Consider the following 23,117-nt stretch of genomic DNA (forward strand, 5'->3'; position numbering starts at 1 on the left):
CTTATTACATGTATTTATAAAGCAGACTTGCCTGATTTGACTGGACCAAAATGCAGCCCTTCATATTTTTAGTTTTCATTTACAGTTCTGTATTTGTCATCAGGAGTTTTAAATAAACTCAGTAACAGTACAATTTAAGACTCACATTAGCAAAGAACAGCTTTCTCAATGATATGGTAGACAGCACCAGTTACATATAGCCAGAACAACGTTTCCCAAAGATTAATAAAATTATTAGATTATAATAATGTTGCCAGGCTAGTTTAATGCTTTCCCAATTTTGATACTCAAGGAAAAAAGCTATCCAAAACATTTTCTTAAATGGTCTAGAAATTTTGTTGTTAAATAAAAATCAAGTATTTTATAACATACTTTTCTCATGCAAATTTGGAAGCTATGCTGCTTTGCTTAAAGGCTAATAAATCAACTTATCCCTTAATATAACACCAATCAATAATTACATAATGTATTTGGATCCAGCCTGAAAACAAAATTCCATTTATAAAAATCTTTTTTAGTGCAACTTTTTGAACAGTTGTAAGCTTGGAGAATCGCGCAATTTACTGTGTTTCTCCTGGGAAGTAATTAAAAAGGAAACCTACTTCAGCAACTTTATAAAATCCAACATAAGGAATAAATCAGTTAAAACCTGGCTGTTCCTGTGGTGGTGGTTTGTTGGTTGTTTTGGTTTTGTGTTGTTTTTTTTTGTTGTTGGTTTGGTTGTTGGTTTTTTTTTTCCCACATGTACAGCTTTGTATATTTACAAGGCTTTCAATATCCTGCTCAATTTGGTTTAGTACTAGTACTAGTGTATCCTCGTGTCCTGAAATTCCACTTGGTGAAAACACAAGGGTTCAAAACCCAGAGCAAAACTTAGTCCTGAGGAACTGCTGTTAGTATTTTATTTTCTTGACGTCTCAATTTTATAGGTAAATAAATACCTTCTTCCTGGGTTAAAGGGAAGATATTACAGCCAGAGAATGGTTTCAAATTTTTGTCTGAAACAACATTGAAAGTCCATCTTAAAAAAAAATGAAGAAAGGTATAGGGGGTGGGGGGCAACAAATCCAGACAACTTTTGTACAACTCTTCAAAAATATGTTACTAGTTGCATCTTTGACACAGAGGAATTAAGATAACTTTGCCCCTCTGCTTTGGGCTCTAGAGAAAAACAGTTCCTGAGGCTGGACATTGTATCAGCTGTAATAAGATAAAAGACCATGTAATGGCTTTTGGTCTTTTTGTCACATGGCATACACAGATCTTTCAATCCGAGGTAATAAACTATGAGCATAACAGAATTTTAAGTCAGTTGTATAAACTGGAAGTTCATACTAGTGAGATCTCACACACATAGAGATACACACACATCTATGTGTTTGCACATGTGTGAACACATACGTGCATACACAAAAACGTTTAAAGCTTTTTACTCTGTGAGAAAGGGGAACTTTGTGAGATCCAAGGCAGAAATCCAGATGACAAATGAGGACTAAAACAAAGCAGGTCTCTCAAAAGACCAGTGGAATGCCTTCCTGAAACACAACGATGTTGCAAGGAGAGTGTGACACCTCTTAGTAATTTCTGAGGTAAGAGAAATCAGAATTGTACATATGCCATCAAAATTCCAGAACAGATTTAGAAACTTTCTCCTTGTTTGTATACTATATCAACAGTTGGTTCTTCTACAAAAAAGCTCTTAAGATTCTTTTGTTCTGCCAAAATAAGTAAGACTCCATGTTCTCTTGCAAGTGATACAGGTTTTGAGGTGGCGACCTTGTAATTACCAGCATGTGCCTTTTTCTCTCAAAGGATGTATAAAAACAAACAAAACTCAAAAAGCATTTTCAAACCACAGGCTACGTAAAGGTGCAGATTTCCCTTCAGACAGAAGGCAAGTCAGCAACAGTGATAAGAAAGCTGATTAGACTGCTAAAAAGACTTGATTAAAAGTGTCTCTAAAAAAAATTCAGTGAAGGTAGTTAAGAAAAATGAAAAATCAATTTGCAAGAAATTTCCCCTTTATGGTTTAATTAGCTTTCTTTGCTAAATGCTTAAGTGTTCACTGAGTAACAAAATTCTCTTTATTACTGAAAAGAAAATTCATATATGGAGGCTAAGAAATAAAGAATTAGACTAGTCAAAAAGATGGCCAAGATCTTCAGAGGAAGAAGCTTCTATCTGCTACTTTTAACACATCTATGTGAGAGACTAACACACAAATTCTTTGACACAGAATTAATGTCTTAGAAGTAGTCGCATACAAACAGCTTCAGTAAGAAATTTAGCACTTTAAACGTGACTGGCAAGCTTTAAGAAACCTGGCTGAAGAAGTATTTGTCAAATTATGCTCAGCTACCCACTCCACCCTCCTACCAGCTCTATGCAAGTCAACAAAGAGAACATGTATTTGCACCTCAACAGTTTCAGAGCAGATTCTCACATCTTCACATAAATTTAAGCTCAATATAGGTGGCTTTGAAGCTGACTGTATGAAGGGGCTACTTGGGCAGGTCACAATTTTCTCCTGGCAATGGCACCCTTGGGCACATAATACCTGGCCAACAGCAGTACTATTTCTCATTGTCTGCAGCAAGGTATTCCAGAACAGATTTCTGCAGAACATCAGTGCTCTAAGTCCCGCTGTGAATACAGCACACACACAAGGGAGAAAATGAGCTATCCTGGCCCAGCGGGGATCCTGAATATCACGCCTGGGACTGTCTCCTCTGAACTCCTATCACAGACAAGGAATTTTTTCATAAATATTTCAACGGTCTGAACACAGCAGTAAATACAATTACACGTGAGTGGACAATATCGATTATGGACTGTAAGTGCACGGTACCACAAAGCACAGAACAGCTATTTTGACTTTCACCTCGAAGTCTTTTAACGCTGACAATTACTTGAACATTCATTAGTTGAATTTTGCTTTACATATCTGTGTTCTTTCTATCTCCTTTCAAAAGAGGAATGAAGTGAAGAGGGTTACGTCTTTGGATTTTTCAGACGTTTTCCAGGAGCCAACCAACCAAAGACATATTTAGAGCTTGCTCTCCATCAGACACCTTCTCTGTCATTTCACAATATTTCAGCACTGCTTGCAAGAGATCTCCAACTTTCCAATCTCTTTCTCGCAGTCTTCTGGAAAGCTAAAGGGGAGACAGGGAAACACAAAACAAAATATTTTGACCAGCACATCCTGATTAACAGTTACAGAAGTTATTCTTGAAACATTAGCTCATAAGAGATCAGTTGTAATGAGTTAATCCTTATGCCCACATCTATAAAAACAAAAACTTCCGCGAGAATCAGGCACTTTTCTTTAGGGCAGTTTTCACAACATTTTCTTCTAGAGGGAGCAACATTTTCAAATGATGTGGTGCCACAGGTATGAAGGCTGTGGTTCATCAAGACTGCAGAAAACAGGAAATTCTGAACACAACATTAAGACATTTGCCACCCCTCCCATGCCAATAATTCACATATAAAAAGACAAAACTCTGTCTTAATAAAAGGATGTGGATTTTCCTTTTACAACATATAGTGTGGTTTGGGTGGCACACAGGCTACCCTCAATGAAAACAGTGTCTTCAGAGTTGGGAAATTATAACATCTTGGTGAAGAGGAAAAGGTGAGGTTAAACTACCACTTGGGAGCAGGGATGAGCGCAGCTGAAAATTTTTTTGACCAGGGTCCAAGCAAAAAATCTTCTTTTGCTTGTCAAGCTCAGCTATATATTGAAGAAAGCCTACCATAAGAGAAGGATGAATCTGCCCATTTGCAGGAGTAAAAGAATATTTTAGGTTAAACAAAAAAAACAAACCAAACACCCGACACCCACAAAAACTAGCTTTATTCTCTGCAGCTTTCTGGACAGCTATCAATGCTGCATTTAAAAAACACAATTCAGACACACTACTTACTCTTTGGAACTGTAGAATTTTATTGCCTTTTATACTCCCTACCATGACATTCTATACATTAAGTTTAAAAAAAAAAGTCATAAACAGTGTTCTGGGAAATATCTTCCACAGCTACCAAATTAAAAATTCATAATGTTTCTTCTATGCAGCCTGTCAGATTGCAATACGAAATTCTATTAAAAAATGAAAAGGAATACAACCTCTCTCTGCTTCTTCACCTAGGTGATGTTCCAAGTGCCAACAAGGCAGGTGATGGAACTGACAGAAAGAATGTGGGCATAAAAATACGTATAAAACAATTAACTTCTTGAGTGAACAATTCACTTGGACAAGCAAAAAGATCCTCTCTGATGTTGAGTACACCGTATCTTGAACATCAACAATTTTTTCGGTGAAAAAAAATTACATCTTTTCTACACAAAATTGACTGAATTCTGTAGGTATTGCTGTAAATTTTAAAACAGAGCACAGGAAGCAAGAGTTTTACAGTCTACAACAAGTAATTCTGTAAATGGTGTTTGTTGGTTTATAAAAGAACGGTCATTTTTCTCATGTCAGAAGAAAGTTTGGCTAATGTCCAAAGACCTACTTCAGCAAATACAGTGTTACACTTCTGTCCAAAGATGATACCACCATGGTTAAGATGACAGAGCTGGCACCTGGCTTCATTAATATTTACATTTTAATTTAGAGTTCAAAGTTCAATCTCACTATTTCTTTATCAAACTGATCTGTTTCTTACTGTCAGATAAGGGAAATATTGAGTTTATTCAAAATAGATACCAGGAATCCTAAAACAGTTAGATATGGTCTGATTAAAAATTGAATATATATGTTTTTTTAATGCAGGCACTTCCATATCCACGCTGTCAGGCTTCTCATACAAGTCAAGAACTGTCTATTCTATTTTACTGGCTTCTTGTTCTGGCTTCTAACAAAGGTATTTTGTTTTATACACAGGTATTTAACTTCCTTCTGCCCTGCTGAGCATAACATGTGTCTTTAAGTAAGAGTACATAGCCAGCTGCAGCAAGTAGTACCTTGCCTGACACATGCTAGGAGTATTTTTGTCTTTTATGCAGCTACACCACACCATTACCCAGCTGTGAACAGCTAACACAAGCCCTTCCTCCCTTCCAGAAACCACCAACTGCTTATAGTGAAAATGACTGTTTTCTGTGTGATCTGAAGTCCAGGTTCATTCCTCAAGTAACTGAGGTAACTTACCAAAGTACCTGAGACGATCAGAATCCCATTACTGGCAAGAGATCAGTGTGTAGGCATCAGTTTAGTTTTCTGCTGGGCTGCAGCACCCTCTGGAGGTGCTTGTCTGGCTCTACTAGTGACAGAACTGAGAACGACTATTTCTAATTTCAGACCCTCAGTTTGACGGTCAGAGATCATTCCAACTGGGAAATGGCATGGAATTAAAAAACCAGGTAATTCTTCCCTGCCCCAGAGGGGAAACAGGATTTCAGTTCATTTTAAGATAACTGCACTTAGAGAACTACAAATTAATCTATAAAACTAAGTGAATCAACTATTTTAACATGTTTTACATTTTATCCTGAGGTGTCAACTCAGTATCAATCTACAACGCAAGTGTCAAGTAGAAAAACATTACAATTTCTTAGGAGTGCATACATAATAGACACTGCTATTTTCCAGAGTGATCTTCTCAGTATATTCTCTTCTTAGGGTAGCCAGAGTGGTGTTCAGCTGCACAGCCAGCTAATATCTTTCCTATGCCTCCTCAGGCATTGGCTCCAATAGCAGCATCACTTCTTCGCAATTTACTAAGTCAGAGCTGGCAGAAGAATGAGAGACTAAAGGAAATATTTAAAAAGGGGCAGCTGCTATCTGTTTTTTGCCTGATGTGATATATTGTGCTGTAAAATACAGGTGTCTCTCACACACAGATTTATTATTAACACTCATGGGTCCTACCACTATTCTGCCCGAGTATTTGCAACACTGCAGTTCACATCCAACAACCATGACATAGATGGATAGATCTTCAAAAGATGACAAAATGACTCACGAGGTCAGAACAACGGTAGTCACTAAACCAAACTCATTCACATCAAAAGAACTTCAGCAAATGCTGGGCCAGGCAGGTGAGAACAGAAAAAGTCAAGTATTTTCTTCTTCATGTTAAGACACTTAGAAACCATACCAGGGAAGGAACATACGAAAAAGGATTAAGCCCAACAGCTTCAAATAAAACCAGAAATGGAGAAGAGTATTCACAAACTGCCTTCTAGTTTATGAAAGCATGAAGTACACTCTAAGCGTCAGAACTCATGTACAACAAAATGTATTTTTGAAATAATTCTAAATCAAACATACCAACCTCCATAAAAGAAGTATAAGGGATACGTTTCAGTTTGCACTAAGAACATTTCCCAGTTTTCTGGGTTATCTTGTGATAGAATACATATAACACACAGTTACATGGGCAAAAGAAAAACAAAATGAGCATTCTTTTTCTGGGCTAGGAAAGGAGAAGCCATTCTTAGGAAAATTCAGCCCAAGTATGATCTGGACTGACCTCTAGGTACCTTTCACATTCTTACCACAAGTCTACTGCAACAAAGCACCATACATGCAAACATTCATCGAAGTCTGGGGGTCTATTTAGTCATACTGACCTCCACTTCTGGGCACTCCCCTCTTCTTCTGAAATGATGATTTTTTGCTTTGGAAAGCACCAAGCTGAAAGTTCAATACTAAATGTGGGAACTGAGAGAAAGCTTTTCTTCTCTTAATACACTAACACGCACGTTAAGTTGTTTTTGTCAAGATCTTAATTATGGAAGATATACCAATGGCATCATGTTAACACTTTTTCACGTTACCAGGTCACAAAATAAAAGGCTTTGATAATTTATCATTCATATCAACCTCATCATTAGAGACAATGCCTATACAGAATCACAGAACTGGTTTGGGTTTGAAAGCACCTTAAAGACCATCTAATTCCAACCTCCCTGCCACAGACTGGGCCACCTTCTACTAGACCAGGTTGCTCAAAGCCCCATCCAATCTGACCTTGAACACTTCCAGGGAGGGGGCACCCACAACTTCTCTGGGCAGCCTCTTCCAGTGCCTCACCACCCTCACAGTGAATAATTTCTTCCCTATATCTAATCTAAATCTCCCCTCTTTCAGTTTAAAGCCATTAACCCTTGTCCTATCACTACATGTCCTTGTAAAATGTCTCTCTCTCCAGCTTCCTTGTAGGTCCCCTTTAGGTACTGGAAGGTGCTATAAGCCTTTCAAGTAGCCAGGTAACGTTAAAATAATTCCTTGGTAGAAGAAAAAACAAAAGGTCAAAAGTAATAAATGCCAGATTATCATGTGCAGTTTGGTACGTTGCTACAAAGGAATATTTTTTAAGATAATTTATAGGAATAAGAAGTTTCTGTTATATGTTTGTGATGGAAATACTGAGGTTAGTACACATCGCAAAATTTCCCTAAGAGATGCTAATTGCTAAACCCTAATCTTTAAAATTCTGCTTTCTCTTTGGTCACATATTAAATTCAATCTATAAAACTAAAATAAAGCCACCTAAAAATGAAACAATCTTACTGAGCCTTCTTTCTTCATAGTTTTGGTTGCAGTTGCTTACAGAATAAAAACATATTTAAAATTTAATTAGAACCTACACTTCCTTCCAATAAGCAAATGTGCATTTCCTATCAAAACAACCTTGACGCAGAATACCAAAATATGAAGTTAGAAAATATTTTGCATAAGTTCTCAGAATTATTCCATTTATAGACCATTAAATAATATGTACAAAAAAATGCCCTAAAAGATAAATTTTTCAGTAAACAAAAATGCTATAATTGTATCCTCTTTGGAGTAAAACAAGGAAAATAACTTGTGAAACAATTTAACGCAGCTTGGATTAATACTGTTTTATTTGTAGTACATGCACAGGCTAAACAGGCCGTTCCACTTCAACCTCTCAGGATTCAAATAATGATTTTTCCTCAACAGCAAATACTTCATTATTATGAAGTGGCAAATAAAGCAGCTGGTGTATCGCAGCAAATGGAAGTAAAAAAAAAAATCATTCCCCTTCCCCACCACCCATCAAACCCAAGTACTTACAGAGACAAATTCCCTTGTAGCAGCATCATGAAAGTGAAGTTCTGAGAACTCTGTTTCAGAAGCTGCCAGCCACTGGAGTGCTGCTCTGAGCTGGGGGTCCACCAGATTTGGTTCCAGATCAATATTCACTATTGCTAAAATCTTTCGTATTTGCTCCATACCTAGTATTGAGAAGAAAATCATTAAATACATAGCTTCAAATTTGTTTCAAAAAAGTATCTGTAGTTCACTATTTAGACTATATTATCTTAAAAACCTCAATTTAGTACATGTAGATAATATGAAAGGAAATAATCACGCTGGTCTGAAGCATTTTTGTACTTTCACATTAGGAAGTACTATTTATCCCATTTACAACTGTATGCAAACACAGCTAAGTGTTGAAAGACGTCTAAGCTTCAATGTATATTCCAAATTACCAGGAATTTAACACAGCCTTTCACATATTGTTTGAACAGCAATGGTTCTTACACTGTCCATCAGTCATTTGCGTTTCCAAATGCTGTTCTCACTATGCCTTCATCTACTACATTTTTTTAAAGTGTGTATTTCAGAATTCTTTCCTGCACAGGCAGACTGATCAGATTGCCCCAGAGTTCTTCCAAAACATAGTGCTGCTTTTTCTGAGGCCTATCCAGTTTTTCAAGACTTCCTTTACAGCTTGGATTAAAAAAATTAGCACAGTGTTGAAAAAGCAGTTGCATAAATAACACAGAGAAATGACAGTATTGTCATCTTCTCCCACTCTGAATTTCTGTACCCAGCTTTCAGAGTCACCCTTTGTCACACTCTCAGAATGATCTAAGAATATGATAGTGCTCTCCAAGTTGTGCTTACGTCTCTACTTCCTGACTACTGGACTTAACTCTCTAGAAACAAGGAATATATTTGCAATAAAAACCTATGTTCACGTGCAGTTTACCTCAATCTCACTGCTCTTCCAGTCAAGTTTATAAAAATTGAGGCACATGAAGTATTCATTCCTAACTGACAAAGTGAAGTAAGATGTAATAGACTCCCCCAGAAGGAAAAAAAAGAGACAGAAAATTAACTAGTGGAACTATTATCATAAGTGTGCTTCCAGTGGATAACAGAATATTTGCCAAGGAGCCCCAAAATCTATTGTCTTTATAGGAGATAGCATCAATTATTTAAAAAATCACGACACTTAGTGGATGAAAAGTACTGTGGTAATGTATCACTGGGAAATTTTGATATATTTTTTATTTTTATAAATTAGATGTACATTTGGTAACAACAAGGTTTGGTAAAGAAGGTGTAGCCAGCTTAGAAAAAAAAAAAAAAGGCGTTTCTAGTATGACATGAACAGAGCTTCCAAATATAAAAGAAAAAGTACAAAGGTTTTCTACCTAGAATACTATTTAAATGGTCCTACAATGAAAGTAACAGAGAGTCTTTTCAAAGCAATAAATATATGGTAAAGAAATTAAACTGGAAAAATTTCACCAAAAAAAAAAAAAAAAAGCAGTCTGTTGCAGTCCAGAAGACACCAAAACTGCGTAAAGAAATACAATCAAGAATCATTTTAATTGAGTAATTTGAACATTTGAGATGCTAGAACTTTTTAGTTTCATTTCCTCAGAACTTTACAGTCAGATGTGATTAAAAATAAAGAGATGTGGTTCATTTCCATACATTATTCCAGGAGAGAGGGAAAAAGAGAGAGAGAGAAAGAACCACACATATTACTGCTTATATCAAGACTATTTGAAGATGTGCGCCATGGCTGAATATCCTCTATAAGCGGGTAGCAAAGGTTTCTTGAAATGCTTATTTCATCTTCTGAATATACCCAGCACAAAGAAAAGCTCCGTTACAACTTGCTCTAACATCAGCTCATCTTTAAATCATCCTCATACACGCTGTATTCAGGCTGTTCTCATTTCAGTTAAACTTTGCCACTTCAAAGTGGAAGCAGTGCAGACACCTACAAACCAGAAAGCTCTAACAAGACTGTGGATAGACCCTATTTTTATATTTCAGTAAGAAGAAAGAGATTATACCAAATGTATTGAATCCAAGCTTTTCTCCATTTCTCATGACTTCTCTTCCAAGGTTAATACAGCCAATTTGAGTAACTTCTTCAGTATTTCAAACATAGCCATGTAGATGCATTGCCATGGCTGCTTATCAAATATTTTACAAAGAAGTTATTCTATGCATATAAATTTATGCTTTCAACATGCTGATGAGAGTTCACTACCTTACGTTATTAAGTACGTGCATGAGCATGAGAGACTTGCATTTCCCAAAGGCTGCACATTTCACTACCTTAAGAGATGTATGTAGGGTATGAATCTGAGAATGTATTCTGACACATGACTGACACGTATTATGATGAAAAGAGGTAATAGTGTTGTCACCTTGTTATGCAGTCTACAGAAGCAAAGAATTAACAAAAATAATTCATGCAGAGCGCACCAGTCAAGAACAGTAGTACATGCTGGAATTGACATTACCTTCTACAGCATCCTTGGAGTCTTCATCTTTATCTTCTGTTCCATCACTGTATTTTAAAAATAAAACAAAAATAGTAATACAATCAAATATACGCACAACAAATGTAGTCAAACCTAAGAATCTAATGAAGGTTAAAGGACAGGAAGATCAACAAAGAATTACGAAGTGGTTACAAAAAGAAGCTTTGCTTCTCACACCATTTCATGTTGGGAACAGATAATCATCAACTATACAGGATTTGCTCTTAGGAAAACAATGGAGAAGAGAGAAACTAGGGAAGAGTGTTAAAGATCACAATATGAAGACATTTTAAAACAAGACAACTTATTGGTTTTAGTTAAGGAAGACAGTTTAGTTTTTGCTTCATATGTGGAAAGATTGAGCCATCTTATGTCACAGGTACGAACAGCTATAGGTTATTCAAAGCTTTAAGTCCTAAGTGTTCTACAAAAATCAGTTACCTAGCAATTTTGAAAGTTTTCACAAGCTAAAGGAAAAACCAGAAATCCTGTAGGAAGCAAGCTCTAGTTTGCATGAAAAAGTAAATCTTAAAGACTTGTAAAACTGCAAGCAAGAACATGCACAAAAGTGATCTTTCATTTTGCAAGCAGAACACATTCATCAGTTTAGCACAGCAAAATTTAATCATTCCGTATGGATTAATTTAACCATTCAGTATGGATTAATTAATGAAAAAAAAATATTGTGATTAAGTGAGACGAGTGTAAATAATGTAACAGCATAAAAAATGCACTGTATTTTCCCAAATAATGATTTCATGCATTAATTATGAGGAACCCATCTGGTTTATGTTTCTCAACTCAACCAACCTGTCTGATGTTGGAAAGGATAAATTCTCCTCATACATATCTCCTTCTAAACCAAGACTGCTCCAGCTACTGCTGTTACCATTACTGCCAGGAGAAGAAGAGAACACGGCTGAACTAGAAAAGAACAATACCTCAAACTAGAACCTTCATTTTCCTTAGAACTGTTTTGTCAAGACATTTAATGCAAGAGCACTGAAACTTCCTAACCAGGTTTGCTGGAACAGAGTACAAACAAGACTGTCAGTGCTATTCAGAGCAGCAATGTGCACAATAATGCAAAACTGAGAAGTTTCAGTACACACGTGGAAGCATTAATTCGTACTCATTAACTTTCCAGATCAGTGCTAGCAGTAATTCTGTCCCCAGGTCTAAGCACACTGCTCGTTTTTTATACAAGCTCAACAATTTCAATATGATTACCCATAGGCATACGGATTACAACTCTAATACTTGCTTAAGGACTAGCTAAGAGTACATAAAATTACACATTGTGAATATAACTACATGAACAAAATCCTTCCAACTCTTTCCAAAAATCCAATACTGACCTCCAACAGCCTGATGAGAAGGAATTCTTAGAGCAAATAAAAAAAACAGTTTTGTTTTTAATTTTATGAATATTGTTTTACAAGTTGATGTATTGCTTTGTTTTTAAATAGAGGGTTTTACAGATCAGTGAAAATAATATTAAAAAGATGAATTCACTCACAGTTCATAAACATACTGCATTTATTCCACAACTACATTCAGCCAACGTAGAGAACTGAAAGAACTGAGCATGTCCTTACACTGGTACATTTTAGGCATTATAATTAGCAGAGTTCATTAAGCCTGTGCTTGTGTACAAGACTGAGCTACTCATATGATTAAAGCTCCTGTTCCCCAACTTCATACCTTCCCCAGAGCACGTCTGGAAGCCTCCCAGGAATAAGATTTCAAGACAATCAGCATCCTCTGAGAAGGCTAGATTGTCTACTTTAGATGGTATGACAAGCCATGAAGCAACTCCAGAGGACAACTGCTGCAAGAAGATGCTTTCTTCACCTAAGTTTTGTGTGACTATTAAAGCTCTTCTCTTCTACTCATTCCACTCAAGGCAAATAGTAAAATTTAAAACCACAAATGGTGGAAAGAAACATTTCAAGAGACAGACACTAATCTCTTTCAAGAGTCTGCCAGTAGCAGTATCATCTGTCAGTGTCCTTTCCTCTCCAGTACGCCTGCTTGGATCCTAATTTCAAAACAGCAGCAGCAGGTTAGCAAGCCTGCAATATGAACACACCCTAGCAGGGGAAAAAAGAAAATTTTAAAGTTGCAGATGCTTCATTCAGCACATTGTTGTTTATTTCAACAACATGTGCAAAGAACAACCAAACAGTTCTCTCATTATGCAAAAAAAAGAAGAAAATTAAAGAGCAGAAGCTTCCAAAAAAACCAAGTTCATTTGCACAAAGTATGTAAACCTGGTCTTCAGAACATTTCTCAAGCTACTGTGTGAGACTATCATAGTATATATGAAGTATTAAATTTGGGCTGAAATACATGTATAGGAAAGATTTAACATAGCCTATTGATAGCAGTATTTTGCACACAAACATCCTCTTTCACTTCAAGTTACAGATGTATAACATAAGTGGAAGCCAAAGCTGTCCCAGTTCTGGGACTAAAGGAAAAAGTATTTGCAACCTAACAGAATGACCTCATTCACACTGCTACTCCAATTAGGTAAGAGACTAATGTATTTTGGAGATGTCAAACTTGGTCTGAAATAATCATACACTTAACCATACAATTACAATGCACAGTGATGTATGAAACTTTTTTGGTAAAGTAAGATTTTAAGATGCCAAATTAAGAGCCTTGAAAATAAAGTCCTGCAAACACAGAACAAGCAGTAAACAAAGGCATTATAATGCTTCATGCAGCTCTTCAACAAGAGCCAGCAGAAGAATTACAAGAAAAGCTTTCAACTTTTATATATATATATATATATATATATATATATATATATATATATATATACACACACACACACTATATTTATGGAAACTATAGCTCAGATCATCTGCCTTGAGATTCTGCATTATGTACATATAGGCAAAGGCAAGAGGCTTCTGCTCTGAATTATAACCTAACCTGGATGCTCCAATTCATCCTCTGGAACAGCCTATATCTATGCCTATACCTGTACCTTAGCTAGAGAGAAAGCTTAAGACTATTTTATTTCTAAATTAAAGTTGCTACCATTAGGCAGGCAAAGCAGAAAATATAAGTACTCCCTTGCATAACTAACATTACCGAGTCCACTAAAGAACTTTCATTCCTATTTCCATCCAAATGAAACTGCAGGGATCATGCTTGGATAATTCTTTCCAAGTTGTCTTGCTCCCTTGTTTACAGAAAGTTTAATCCTCTCCAAAGTACTGAAGTACAATTTTTATATTGATCTGAGACGCAGAGGGCATGTACCGTTTCAACAGAGCTACCATGAAAAATGTCTTTTTCCCTGAAGCCCCGAAGTAAAGCAAAGCAAGTAAATTGAACCAGTCCACTAAAGCTTGTATTGTTGTGTTGCTTTGTCGGGATTGTGATCTTGTATCCCAAAAGAATTTCAGCTACCATTAATGGGATCTCTAGGTTTATTATTACGAAGATAATTTCCAAAATGCCAGCTAATGGAGTCTCAAGTACCAGTATTTATCAAACACTGCAAAAGCCCAAGAAAATACTCAGGGAAGGGAGAGGTCCTCCCCCACCATGTAAAACTTGCTTTATGTTCACTATGTCACTTAATTGAATTGTACTACAATTGTCTCATGGTACCTAGTACCCCAACGACTGCTGATGGCCTCTGAAAACCACTTGCATTAAGAAATAGATGTTAGGGGAGCAATGCTACCTGATAGTACATTTAAGTGTTTTAAATATATATGGTTTATGTATAATCAGCACAGTATGTTTTAAACAGATGGCCCTGGCCATAAGGGGAAAAAAAAAAAAAAAAAAAGGACAAAAACCAAACCAAAGCAAAAAAACCCCAAACCTTTAGCTGTTTTAACTGCACAGAATCACACACACATGCCCCCTCTATGACTGAATGGCATTTTCCTGTTTAATAAAACAGTTCATGCAATTTTTTATTTGCTTAGAAGATGCTAACACTGTTTTACAAACAGTGTCATTACCGAACCTTGTTGTGTTACAGAAGGTCTCCCTGCCCCTTTGTACTTGGGGCACTAACCCCAGATCCTGTCACTCCCACCTACTAAACCTCAGCAAAACAAATGAACCCATGTACTGTTACCACTCCACAGTCAGTTTTGTACAACTTAGCTGATTCATTTGCACATGTCAGTTTCTTCTGCCAACACCTTGCTACCCAAATTATGCCTCCCCTTCTCTGAATTAAATGCTAATTTAGGTCACTCCTCCTGTAATGAGCCACAGATTTTCTTGCAAGTTATAGAAATTACTTTATCATCCCCAAAAGAGATTTAAAAGAAAACAAAAAACAAATACATATTATCTTTAATCTGAGTGATGCTGGAAGTACTAACTAAAAAGAAAAAAAACTCTCCCTTATTTCTGCTATTCTTCAACAGAAACACTGAACTTTCTACAATAACTTAAAACTAAGTTTACTCGTTTCTCATATATTCCTTATATAGAAGCCCAGGACACAATTCTAAATATAATTTTCCCTGGCAACAGGCTGAGTCGGTGCAGATTTTTAAAATTTCAATTGTAATCTTTGTTAGTTATCAATCAGCCAGGGGAAGTATAGTGAGAATCTCTGTGGGAAAGTTACTAACCCGAACAGGTAAGTTCCAGTATTACACACTTGCGAGCTTGTCATTAGTAGTACATAAATACTCCACCAGCATCAGTTAGAACAGCTTACAAATTCAAGTCCCAAAAGAGACAAAATAGCTGCTAAAGCTCCTCAGGCAAGTTAAGCTCATATTACTTCTTTTCAAGAATAGATAAATTTACATAAAACATTCTCAATTGTTAAGTTTTAATATTTCATAGCACAGCTTCTAAACAGTACTTTCAAGTTGTATTTTATACATGCATCTTTTGCTAAACCTTAAATTATATATGTACAGTTTTACATTATGTGACTCCCATCAACGGCAGTACGAACTCCACATATTTTACGGAGTATATAGTATGAACATTCGTGGGCAACAACATTTTGTAAGAAAACACAAACATTATGTTAGAGCAATTTCTAATAAAAAAGGCTTTTGTGTGTTGAGGACAAAATAATCTCCCCTCCTCCAACCCCCATGAGACAAGCACTTGATGCTAAGTTTTGATGTAAAGATAACCATTTAACTGTACTGACATGTTTATAGTTACCTGTCACTAAGGTGAAGAAAACTGCTGCTCTCATCAGGATGTTCATCTTCAAAACTTAGATTGGACCAACTCCCAGTGCTATCATCACCAATACTATGACTCAGCTGCTGGCTAACAACAGATTCAACAGAGTGAAATCCTTCTCTTCCAACAGAGCTAAAGAAAAATTTAAGACAAAAACATCACTGCATTTCATGCCAATCTGTGTTACTTCATTCACAGCAATTTAACACCATTTCAAAGACATTAAATTTCAAAGGGCGGCGGTGGGGAAGGAGATTCCATGAATTCCATTAATTTGCTCCCTATTCTCAACACAAGAAATGGAGCAATCACATCAATTTGAAATTTCAACAGTTTTAAGCCAGGGATTGGAAATCTTTCACTAGAAGGTAAAGGGAACAGCACAAATAATCTCTCATTTGGAAGATTATTTGCTATAAAGCATAGAAGGCATTGTAGCCTTACAGACCGTATATCAAGGCACACTTTTCAAGCAGAAGACTTAGCACTCTTGAATTTGTTCACCATAGGACAGTTTGGCTCTTGTCCCCTGCCTGCTTTCAGTACGACCGGCTAGGTGTTCTGCTACTGGGGGCAAAACGCTTAAGTACACACTCATGTTTAAAATATTAGGATTCCCTTTTTAAAAAAGGTCTTTATGTAGGCAAAAACTGGTCTTCTTGCTTCAAGAAGCATAACAACGCATGACATGTACAGAATTTTTTCCTCAGGAAATAAATTTAAGTTTTTTATCCAAGAAACAATCAAGCAGGAATCAAAGGTAATCTTTAGAAGACACTTTAAAAGATCCCGTTTGATAACTTTAAAGAAGTCTGAGCTCATAAGGAAGTTATGAAAACATGCGATTATGAACTAAGTTTCAGAGGCAAACTCTGATTATCTATATACAGATTAAGTGGTAGAAAGTTCAAGAAAAACCATCATCCTATTATCACCATAGCAAGCAGCCACTGTAAAATTCGCTATTTAAAATGTCAACCTTAACAATATCGGTGACAACACTTTGCTCCAGTGGGCATGATTTTCTGCAGACAAATACGTACCTTTAAATAAATAGTTTAAGTGCTTGAACTTGAACCCATTTGGGCAATGCAAAGGTGATTTCTCACCATTTTTATTTACAGTTATATCAGCACCACACAATGCAGTTTCTCAAGAAATATATGCATACATGCATACATTACACAACAATGCAAGAAACATTTATAAATTTTGTCAGGTTAAAACCCTAATATTGCCTCCTTGTCACAGATATAATAACAAATAGTACCTCTTTGAACCCTGCATTTTATTGCTGCCATGTTCTAACTAGAAATTTAAAATAATATTTTCAAGAAGTGATTCAGAAAAAGTGTCATTTTTTTATACTGTATATATAGAAAAAACACCGTATTACTACTTTTTTTTTTGGTCACACTCTGAGTAAGGGCTCAAGGCTGTTGTGTAGAGAGCCACAACATATGTGTTATTAGCACTTCTGCACTGCTAGAATATTTGGTTGAATACTTTAATTGAAAGGCCATAAAAATTATAACAGATCTTATAGTTTTCTGCAAAAGCTACCCTCACACAGAAAACAAAAACTCCCACTCACACCTATTGAGCAGAAGCTAGTATGTATGTATTTCATATCAAATCTTGAAAAGTTTGAATCAGTTCCATCGTGGTCTTTAGCCACTGAACATATAAAAAAAATCAATTTTATTATTCATAATGATTACCCTCTAGAAACAAGGAAAAGAAACCTTCAGCTACTGTGAGGAATGCCCACACAAAAAAGTAGGAAAATGAGTATTACTCTCTCTATATATATGTATTGGAAAATATTGTTCTTGGACCTGAAGAACATGAGATTCCAAGTCACTCTGCTCACTGCACAGTCCATTTTAAGAAACAGTTGCTGTCTGCCCCAAAGTTATGGTAGCATGTATTTCCTATTTTTATTTTCCTATTAAAGGAAACAGTATATTAGCCTTTCTTAAATACAGGAGAATTTGAAAGTCAGTTCTGTATCTACTGTATTACTATTCTATAAGCTAAAATATGTTTTAATAAGTTGTTTTTTTCTTAAAATAAGGTGGTTTGGTTTGGCTTTTTTTTTTTTCCACTAAAAAGGACACTGTCACAGCAGTCATAATCAAAATGAAGCCTTCACACTATAAATCAATGGCTACCTTGACCAGTACCAGATGTTGATCCTACTGACAAAAGCAAAAATAAAGTTACTTTTAGTTTTTAGCTCAGAAGAGGCAATAAAGACAGGTAACAAACCTGGATTCCATCACAGCTCACAGATCAACAATACCTGTAAGGTAAACTATTCTCTACTGTAGGCAAAAGTAACAGCATTTCAAGTTCCACATACTAGTCAGCTACCCTTCTGAATGCACATCTGTATAAACAATCCTTTTCCCACTATCAAATGCAATAAATAAGAGAAAATTAATATTACCTTATGTTAACTGTCTGACCAATATTAGTCATAGCTGATGTCATTATTTCAGTAGTAAGGCTTTCAGCAAAACTCATTCCATCTTGTCCAATACCACTGTCGGCTGTCAGAGTTGTGTAATTCAGCTCCGCTTCAGCTTTTTCTACGGCTACGGTAGCCCCCTTGTCAGAAAACACCGTCTTCTGTTCTACATCAACGTGAATTTTAGGAATATCAAGCTGAAACACTCTTGATTTTTGACAGGCGCCACCTAATCCAGAATGAAGAAAATGCCTCACCGGAAAGGAGGATTCTTGCACAGGTAGATTATGAGATGTACTTTCTGTACGGTACTGATGTTCTTTCATACTACAGCATCTACAAACAGTTCCAGAAAAAGGAGACAGTTTCTCAGTGTATGAGAGCCTATCCCCATTTTTTCTGTTTTCAGCCACATGGAGAAGAGCGGACTCTAAGCTCATTTCTAGAGTATCATCTGCTACTTTCCTGGCATATTGTTCAATAGCTTGAATTATGCTTTCACTGTAGCCATTTTCATTCAAACTGCCTGTACTATGATACAGTTTATGATCTGGGGAAAAAGGAAGAAATGTCCTAGAAAATCTTCTTTTAATAAGATCCCCTGTGACTTCATCAAATTCAGTCTTTTTATATAGACAGGAGTCTGTCAGAGACTTGGGCAAACATGCTCCCGACGCTTTCAGCTTCTTCCTGACATCACAAGTGATACTGCGAGCAAGGGATTCTGAAAAATGTAACAACTCCGTGTATTCTGTTTTCTGCGTGCTGACACTCCTTTCCAACATTGGGTCTTCACAGCGATGAATGCCTCTTTTCACTTGCTGGACTGCATCTTTATTGACTGCTTTGATCTCCAGCTTACCATTAACCTGTGCATTTTGCCCAGGAAATGTCTTTCTGTCGTATCTCAGTTTGTTTTTTCTAGCAGCTTGCTGTAAGCCTGATTTGATAGACCTGTACACAAGTCTGCTAGCATACTGATCCATTAACAGTTCTGCATTACCTCCTTCTTTTTTCAAAACTCGAATAATATGATCTGCATATTCATCAGTCACACTTTCACAGCTTGGGTATTTGGAAGTCAAACCTGTCATGCCCGAACCTTGTGGTAAAGGAAGGACAGAGGAATCTCTCTCGCCCAGCCACTGGTCCCGCACGGGACCACACTGTTCTTTTGAACTGTCATCTTTACCACCTTTTCTCAGATAAAGACGATCCACCTGACAATGAACCGGCTTCAATCTCAACAGTTTACAATGCCTTGATTTCACTATTTTCTTGGCCTCATTGATGACTTTTCCTGCCATATCGCCTGCAAAATTCCATAAAAAATTGCATGTCTCTTTGCTTTGCATACCTAACTGAACTCGTCCATCAGTTTCTCTTTCACGCGTTCTACCATCTAAATGGGAAGCAGCCATTTCAGTCGCTATTGAAATTATACGGCTAGCTAAGCAATCTGCATACTGAATTGTTTTCTCTGAATGCTCCTCTTTCTCAAGGGGCATATCAGAATGATCTTCATCTTCACTACTTTCCACTTCTTCAGAAAGAGATCGCATGAGTTTCAGCATAAACTCCTCACTCTCCAAAGAGTCACGTTCAGTTTCAGACAAACCAGTAACGGATGGATTGTACGGTGTAGAAGGTGGCGTTGCAGGTGCAAATTCCTTTGCTAATTCTCCCTTGAGTTTCTTAGATAGTTTTCTTAGGTTTCTTTCAGAACTACCTTGACATGGTACTAAAGGAGTTGGTGGAGGTGTATCAGGCATTACAGAGGTATTTCCATCTTTGACACTTGATTTATCTTCCACCTGAAAAGCATCTTCACTGCCAAATATCCCTGAAGAAAAGCTATTTGCATGCAGAAAACAATCAGCCTGCCTGTAAGTCAAAGGTCCTGATGATGGTTTCTGAGGATCACGGCTTTTTGAGGGCTTGTTTAAGCATGTTGTTGAGCAGCTTCCTGTGTCAGTAAAGTCCTCTAGAGCATGCCTAGCAAGTGTCACAGTGGAACAAGGTGGTGGTGATTTTGAAGAAAACCTGTGTCCTTTTTGTTTCTGCCAACAATCTTTACATTCTGAAGAACGTTGAAAAGAATGAGTTGGTGTAAGAAGAAATTTACATGGATTATTCAAAGGCATATGTTGTTGTTCTACAACTATAGAAACATTACTTTTTTTCTCAGCCTCTTGCTTCTTGATCACACATTGTTCTCTTCTACCAATATCTCCGTAAGTCTGTGAGCTCACATTACATGCTAAATTCTCACTAGTGTTGCGTAACACAGTTTTACTTTTATCAACAGATTGTTTTATGACATACTTGGCCAAGTGATCTGCAAACACATCCTTGGGGAAATCTTCACCAGCACATTGCACATAAGGTTTTTTATCTATTATTTTCTTTGTTAAAAGATCTGTATACCCTTCTACTGCTTTTGTTACCCTAGATGAGGTTATGGCTTCATAAGCTTCATTTACTATCATATCTACCATAGTTCCAGAGAAAGTATTAACGCTTTTTGAATCACTTGTTAATTCTGAACTACTATCCATTCCAGATCTGTTATTTGTTTGTTTGGTATCATTTTGGTTATGTAAGAGTGATGGAGTATTTTCAGTACTTCGACTGTGATCTGAATTTAGGTATATATTTCTGAAAGAAGCAACTTCCTCCTCTTGCTTTCTGCTTGTAAAAACCAAATGAGTGGAGTCTTTGTATATTTTCATATTGCCATCAGAAGTCGGAGCAATGGATACTTTCGCTTTACAAGCATCAGAGGAAACTTCACGTTGACAAAGAGCTCTTCCAGCTAAAGGCACGGGTATTGAACTCACAACCCCAGAGGTGCAAAACAGAGCTTGCTGTACTGTATATTCCATCTTAGAATCTTTGATTGGCTTCAGTGCTACCCTGTCACTAAAATTAGGAAAAACCGTGGAAGTCTGTGTGGACTCTAACATACTTTCTGCGCTCACATATTTAATATTGTCCATGGAAACACTAATGGCTGCTTGTGTTGTGAAGGCCACATCAACCTGAGAGAGTTCAATAAAAGCTTCCTGAATGACAGATTCAGACAAATCTCTGGCATAGGATCTTACCACTTTGTCTTCATAATCAAATGGTGAAGGTTGTGCAGCTGTAGGTGTTGATGGATACGAAAACTGGCATACTTCCATGATTCCTTCAAACACAAGTTCTTCAGCAAGGTCTGCTGCAAACTGAGCAACGGTGTTGGTAAATATTTGTTTCTTTACATGCCGCAGTTCTTTCAAAGCACCAGTTATAGCTTCGCTCACCAAAAAGTTCGCTATCCCATTAATGGCACGCTCCTTCAAGGAGATTGCTCTACGTCTTCCTATCTCATAAAAAGCCATCTGAAAGATCGAAGAAGTCAACCTGGCTGCCAAATGACAAAGTGCATTGGTGCATGAAGAAACACCTTTTTGCAGGTCTTTAAATGCACTGCCAAAACTTTTTTCAACTAATTCAGTTGCAAATTTTTGAATGCTATCTCTAATCATTAATGGCTTATGTTTAGATTTCGTGTGTTTACCTGGCTCCTTACCAGTTTTCACTTTGAGACCTGCAGCTTGAACCTTTTTCTCTTTCAAAGCACTCCCTTTGTGTTTTGAATCATTTCCTGGACATACTTGTTCTGATGAGGACTCAGAATGAAAAACAGAACCCAATATTTCAAACGAAACACTATCAGCGTATGCTGAATAACTATTATAAGCTGCATCATGGTGATTGTGATCTGTCCCATCGCCACCAAGATTAATTCGACACAAACATTCAGAAGAACCACAGCTCCCTAGTGGACTGAAAGCTGATGACCTAATAGGGCTGAACAAGCCTCCGTTCTCTTCCCCTGATGTTTTAACTGGGCGAGGGGAATCTGGGACATCAAAAACGCTGCTATATGGTGATTCTGGTTTACGAGGAGTTGGTTTCTTTACGTTGGATGGGAGAGTGGGACGATCAAACTTGAATTTCTGAGGATTCATTGTAATGCTTGCAGAAGACAATTGTTCGTGTGCGGTCCTCCTTTTCTGGTAGGGATTCCCCAGGCTGGGATCCCTAATAACTTTACAAGAGTTTTCCAAGGCTTGTTCCAGCTCATCAAATTGATCAAAACTATCGAAAAATTCACCTACTTCTGAGTCTGAATCCTCTATACCATCTTTCACTACTGGAATTTTTGGCAGCTGAAGTTTTGCCTTCAAGCTTTTTTGATATCCTTCTTCATCTAAAAAGATGATGGGGCTTGGGCTGGAGCAATCTGACTCAGAAGATTCAGCGGGAGAGGAGGAAAACAATGGTTTACATAAAGAATTAACACCTTGATCAGAAGGATTATATGGCTTATAGAAACTCCTTTGTATCCAAGGATCAGAAATTGAGGTTGTAACTGAATTTTTTACTGAGGACAGTTCCTTAAGTCTCAAAATATCAATCAAAGTAGAAGATCTGGCAGATGACTTTCGACGCGCAGAACCCACGAGGATCTTTGAGTCAACAGCTTCTAAACACCGAGCAGGGATGGTCTGAGAAGCAGCATCTCGATGGTTTCGAGAAGAAAAGCTGCATGCACCTGTAAAAAATAATAACAAAAATAAGAAGAAAAGATTGCTTGAAAACCAAGAATTTTTGCAGAACTACAGAAAACTGGGGACAGATTTTGATAGCAATTGCTTGGGCTTATTGCAGCAAAATGCTATCTGATCTTTCATGATTAAAGCATTTTCTCATTTTTTTAAAAAACCTGTTACACTAATCTAATCACTGACAAATTCAGGTATTTTTTAACACACAAAGTAAAACAAGATTCTATTTGATCTGCATCTGACACTGAGATCAGAATCTTTGGTTTATGAGGTGATA

The 23,117-nt window shown here is 36.9% G+C and overlaps 1 protein-coding gene across 6 annotated transcripts in view; it reads right to left on the reverse strand.

Moving 5' to 3' along the window:
* Positions 1-662: 662 nt before the first annotated feature.
* The window catches only part of AKAP11 (A-kinase anchoring protein 11), a 40,269-nt gene continuing 17,814 nt past the window's right edge, over positions 663-23,117 (reverse strand). For 3 of the 6 annotated variants that reach the window (XM_065054540.1, XM_065054591.1, XM_065054551.1), the window contains 6 exons: positions 18,204-22,827; positions 15,728-15,883; positions 11,363-11,476; positions 10,532-10,578; positions 8,052-8,212; positions 663-3,155 (listed from right to left, as the gene is read on the reverse strand). In XM_065054540.1, coding sequence (XP_064910612.1) covers positions 3,009-3,155; positions 8,052-8,212; positions 10,532-10,578; positions 11,363-11,476; positions 15,728-15,883; positions 18,204-22,827 — 5,249 coding nt within the window. In that variant the 3' untranslated portion in view covers positions 663-3,008. The remainder of the gene's footprint in view (positions 3,156-8,051; positions 8,213-10,531; positions 10,579-11,362; positions 11,477-15,727; positions 15,884-18,203; positions 22,828-23,117) is intronic. The other 3 variants (XM_065054561.1, XM_065054571.1, XM_065054582.1) reach the window with 2 other exon arrangements.

The sequence above is a fragment of the Columba livia genome, chromosome 1, assembly GCF_036013475.1.
Source record: "Columba livia isolate bColLiv1 breed racing homer chromosome 1, bColLiv1.pat.W.v2, whole genome shotgun sequence".
NCBI lineage: Eukaryota > Metazoa > Chordata > Aves > Columbiformes > Columbidae > Columba > Columba livia.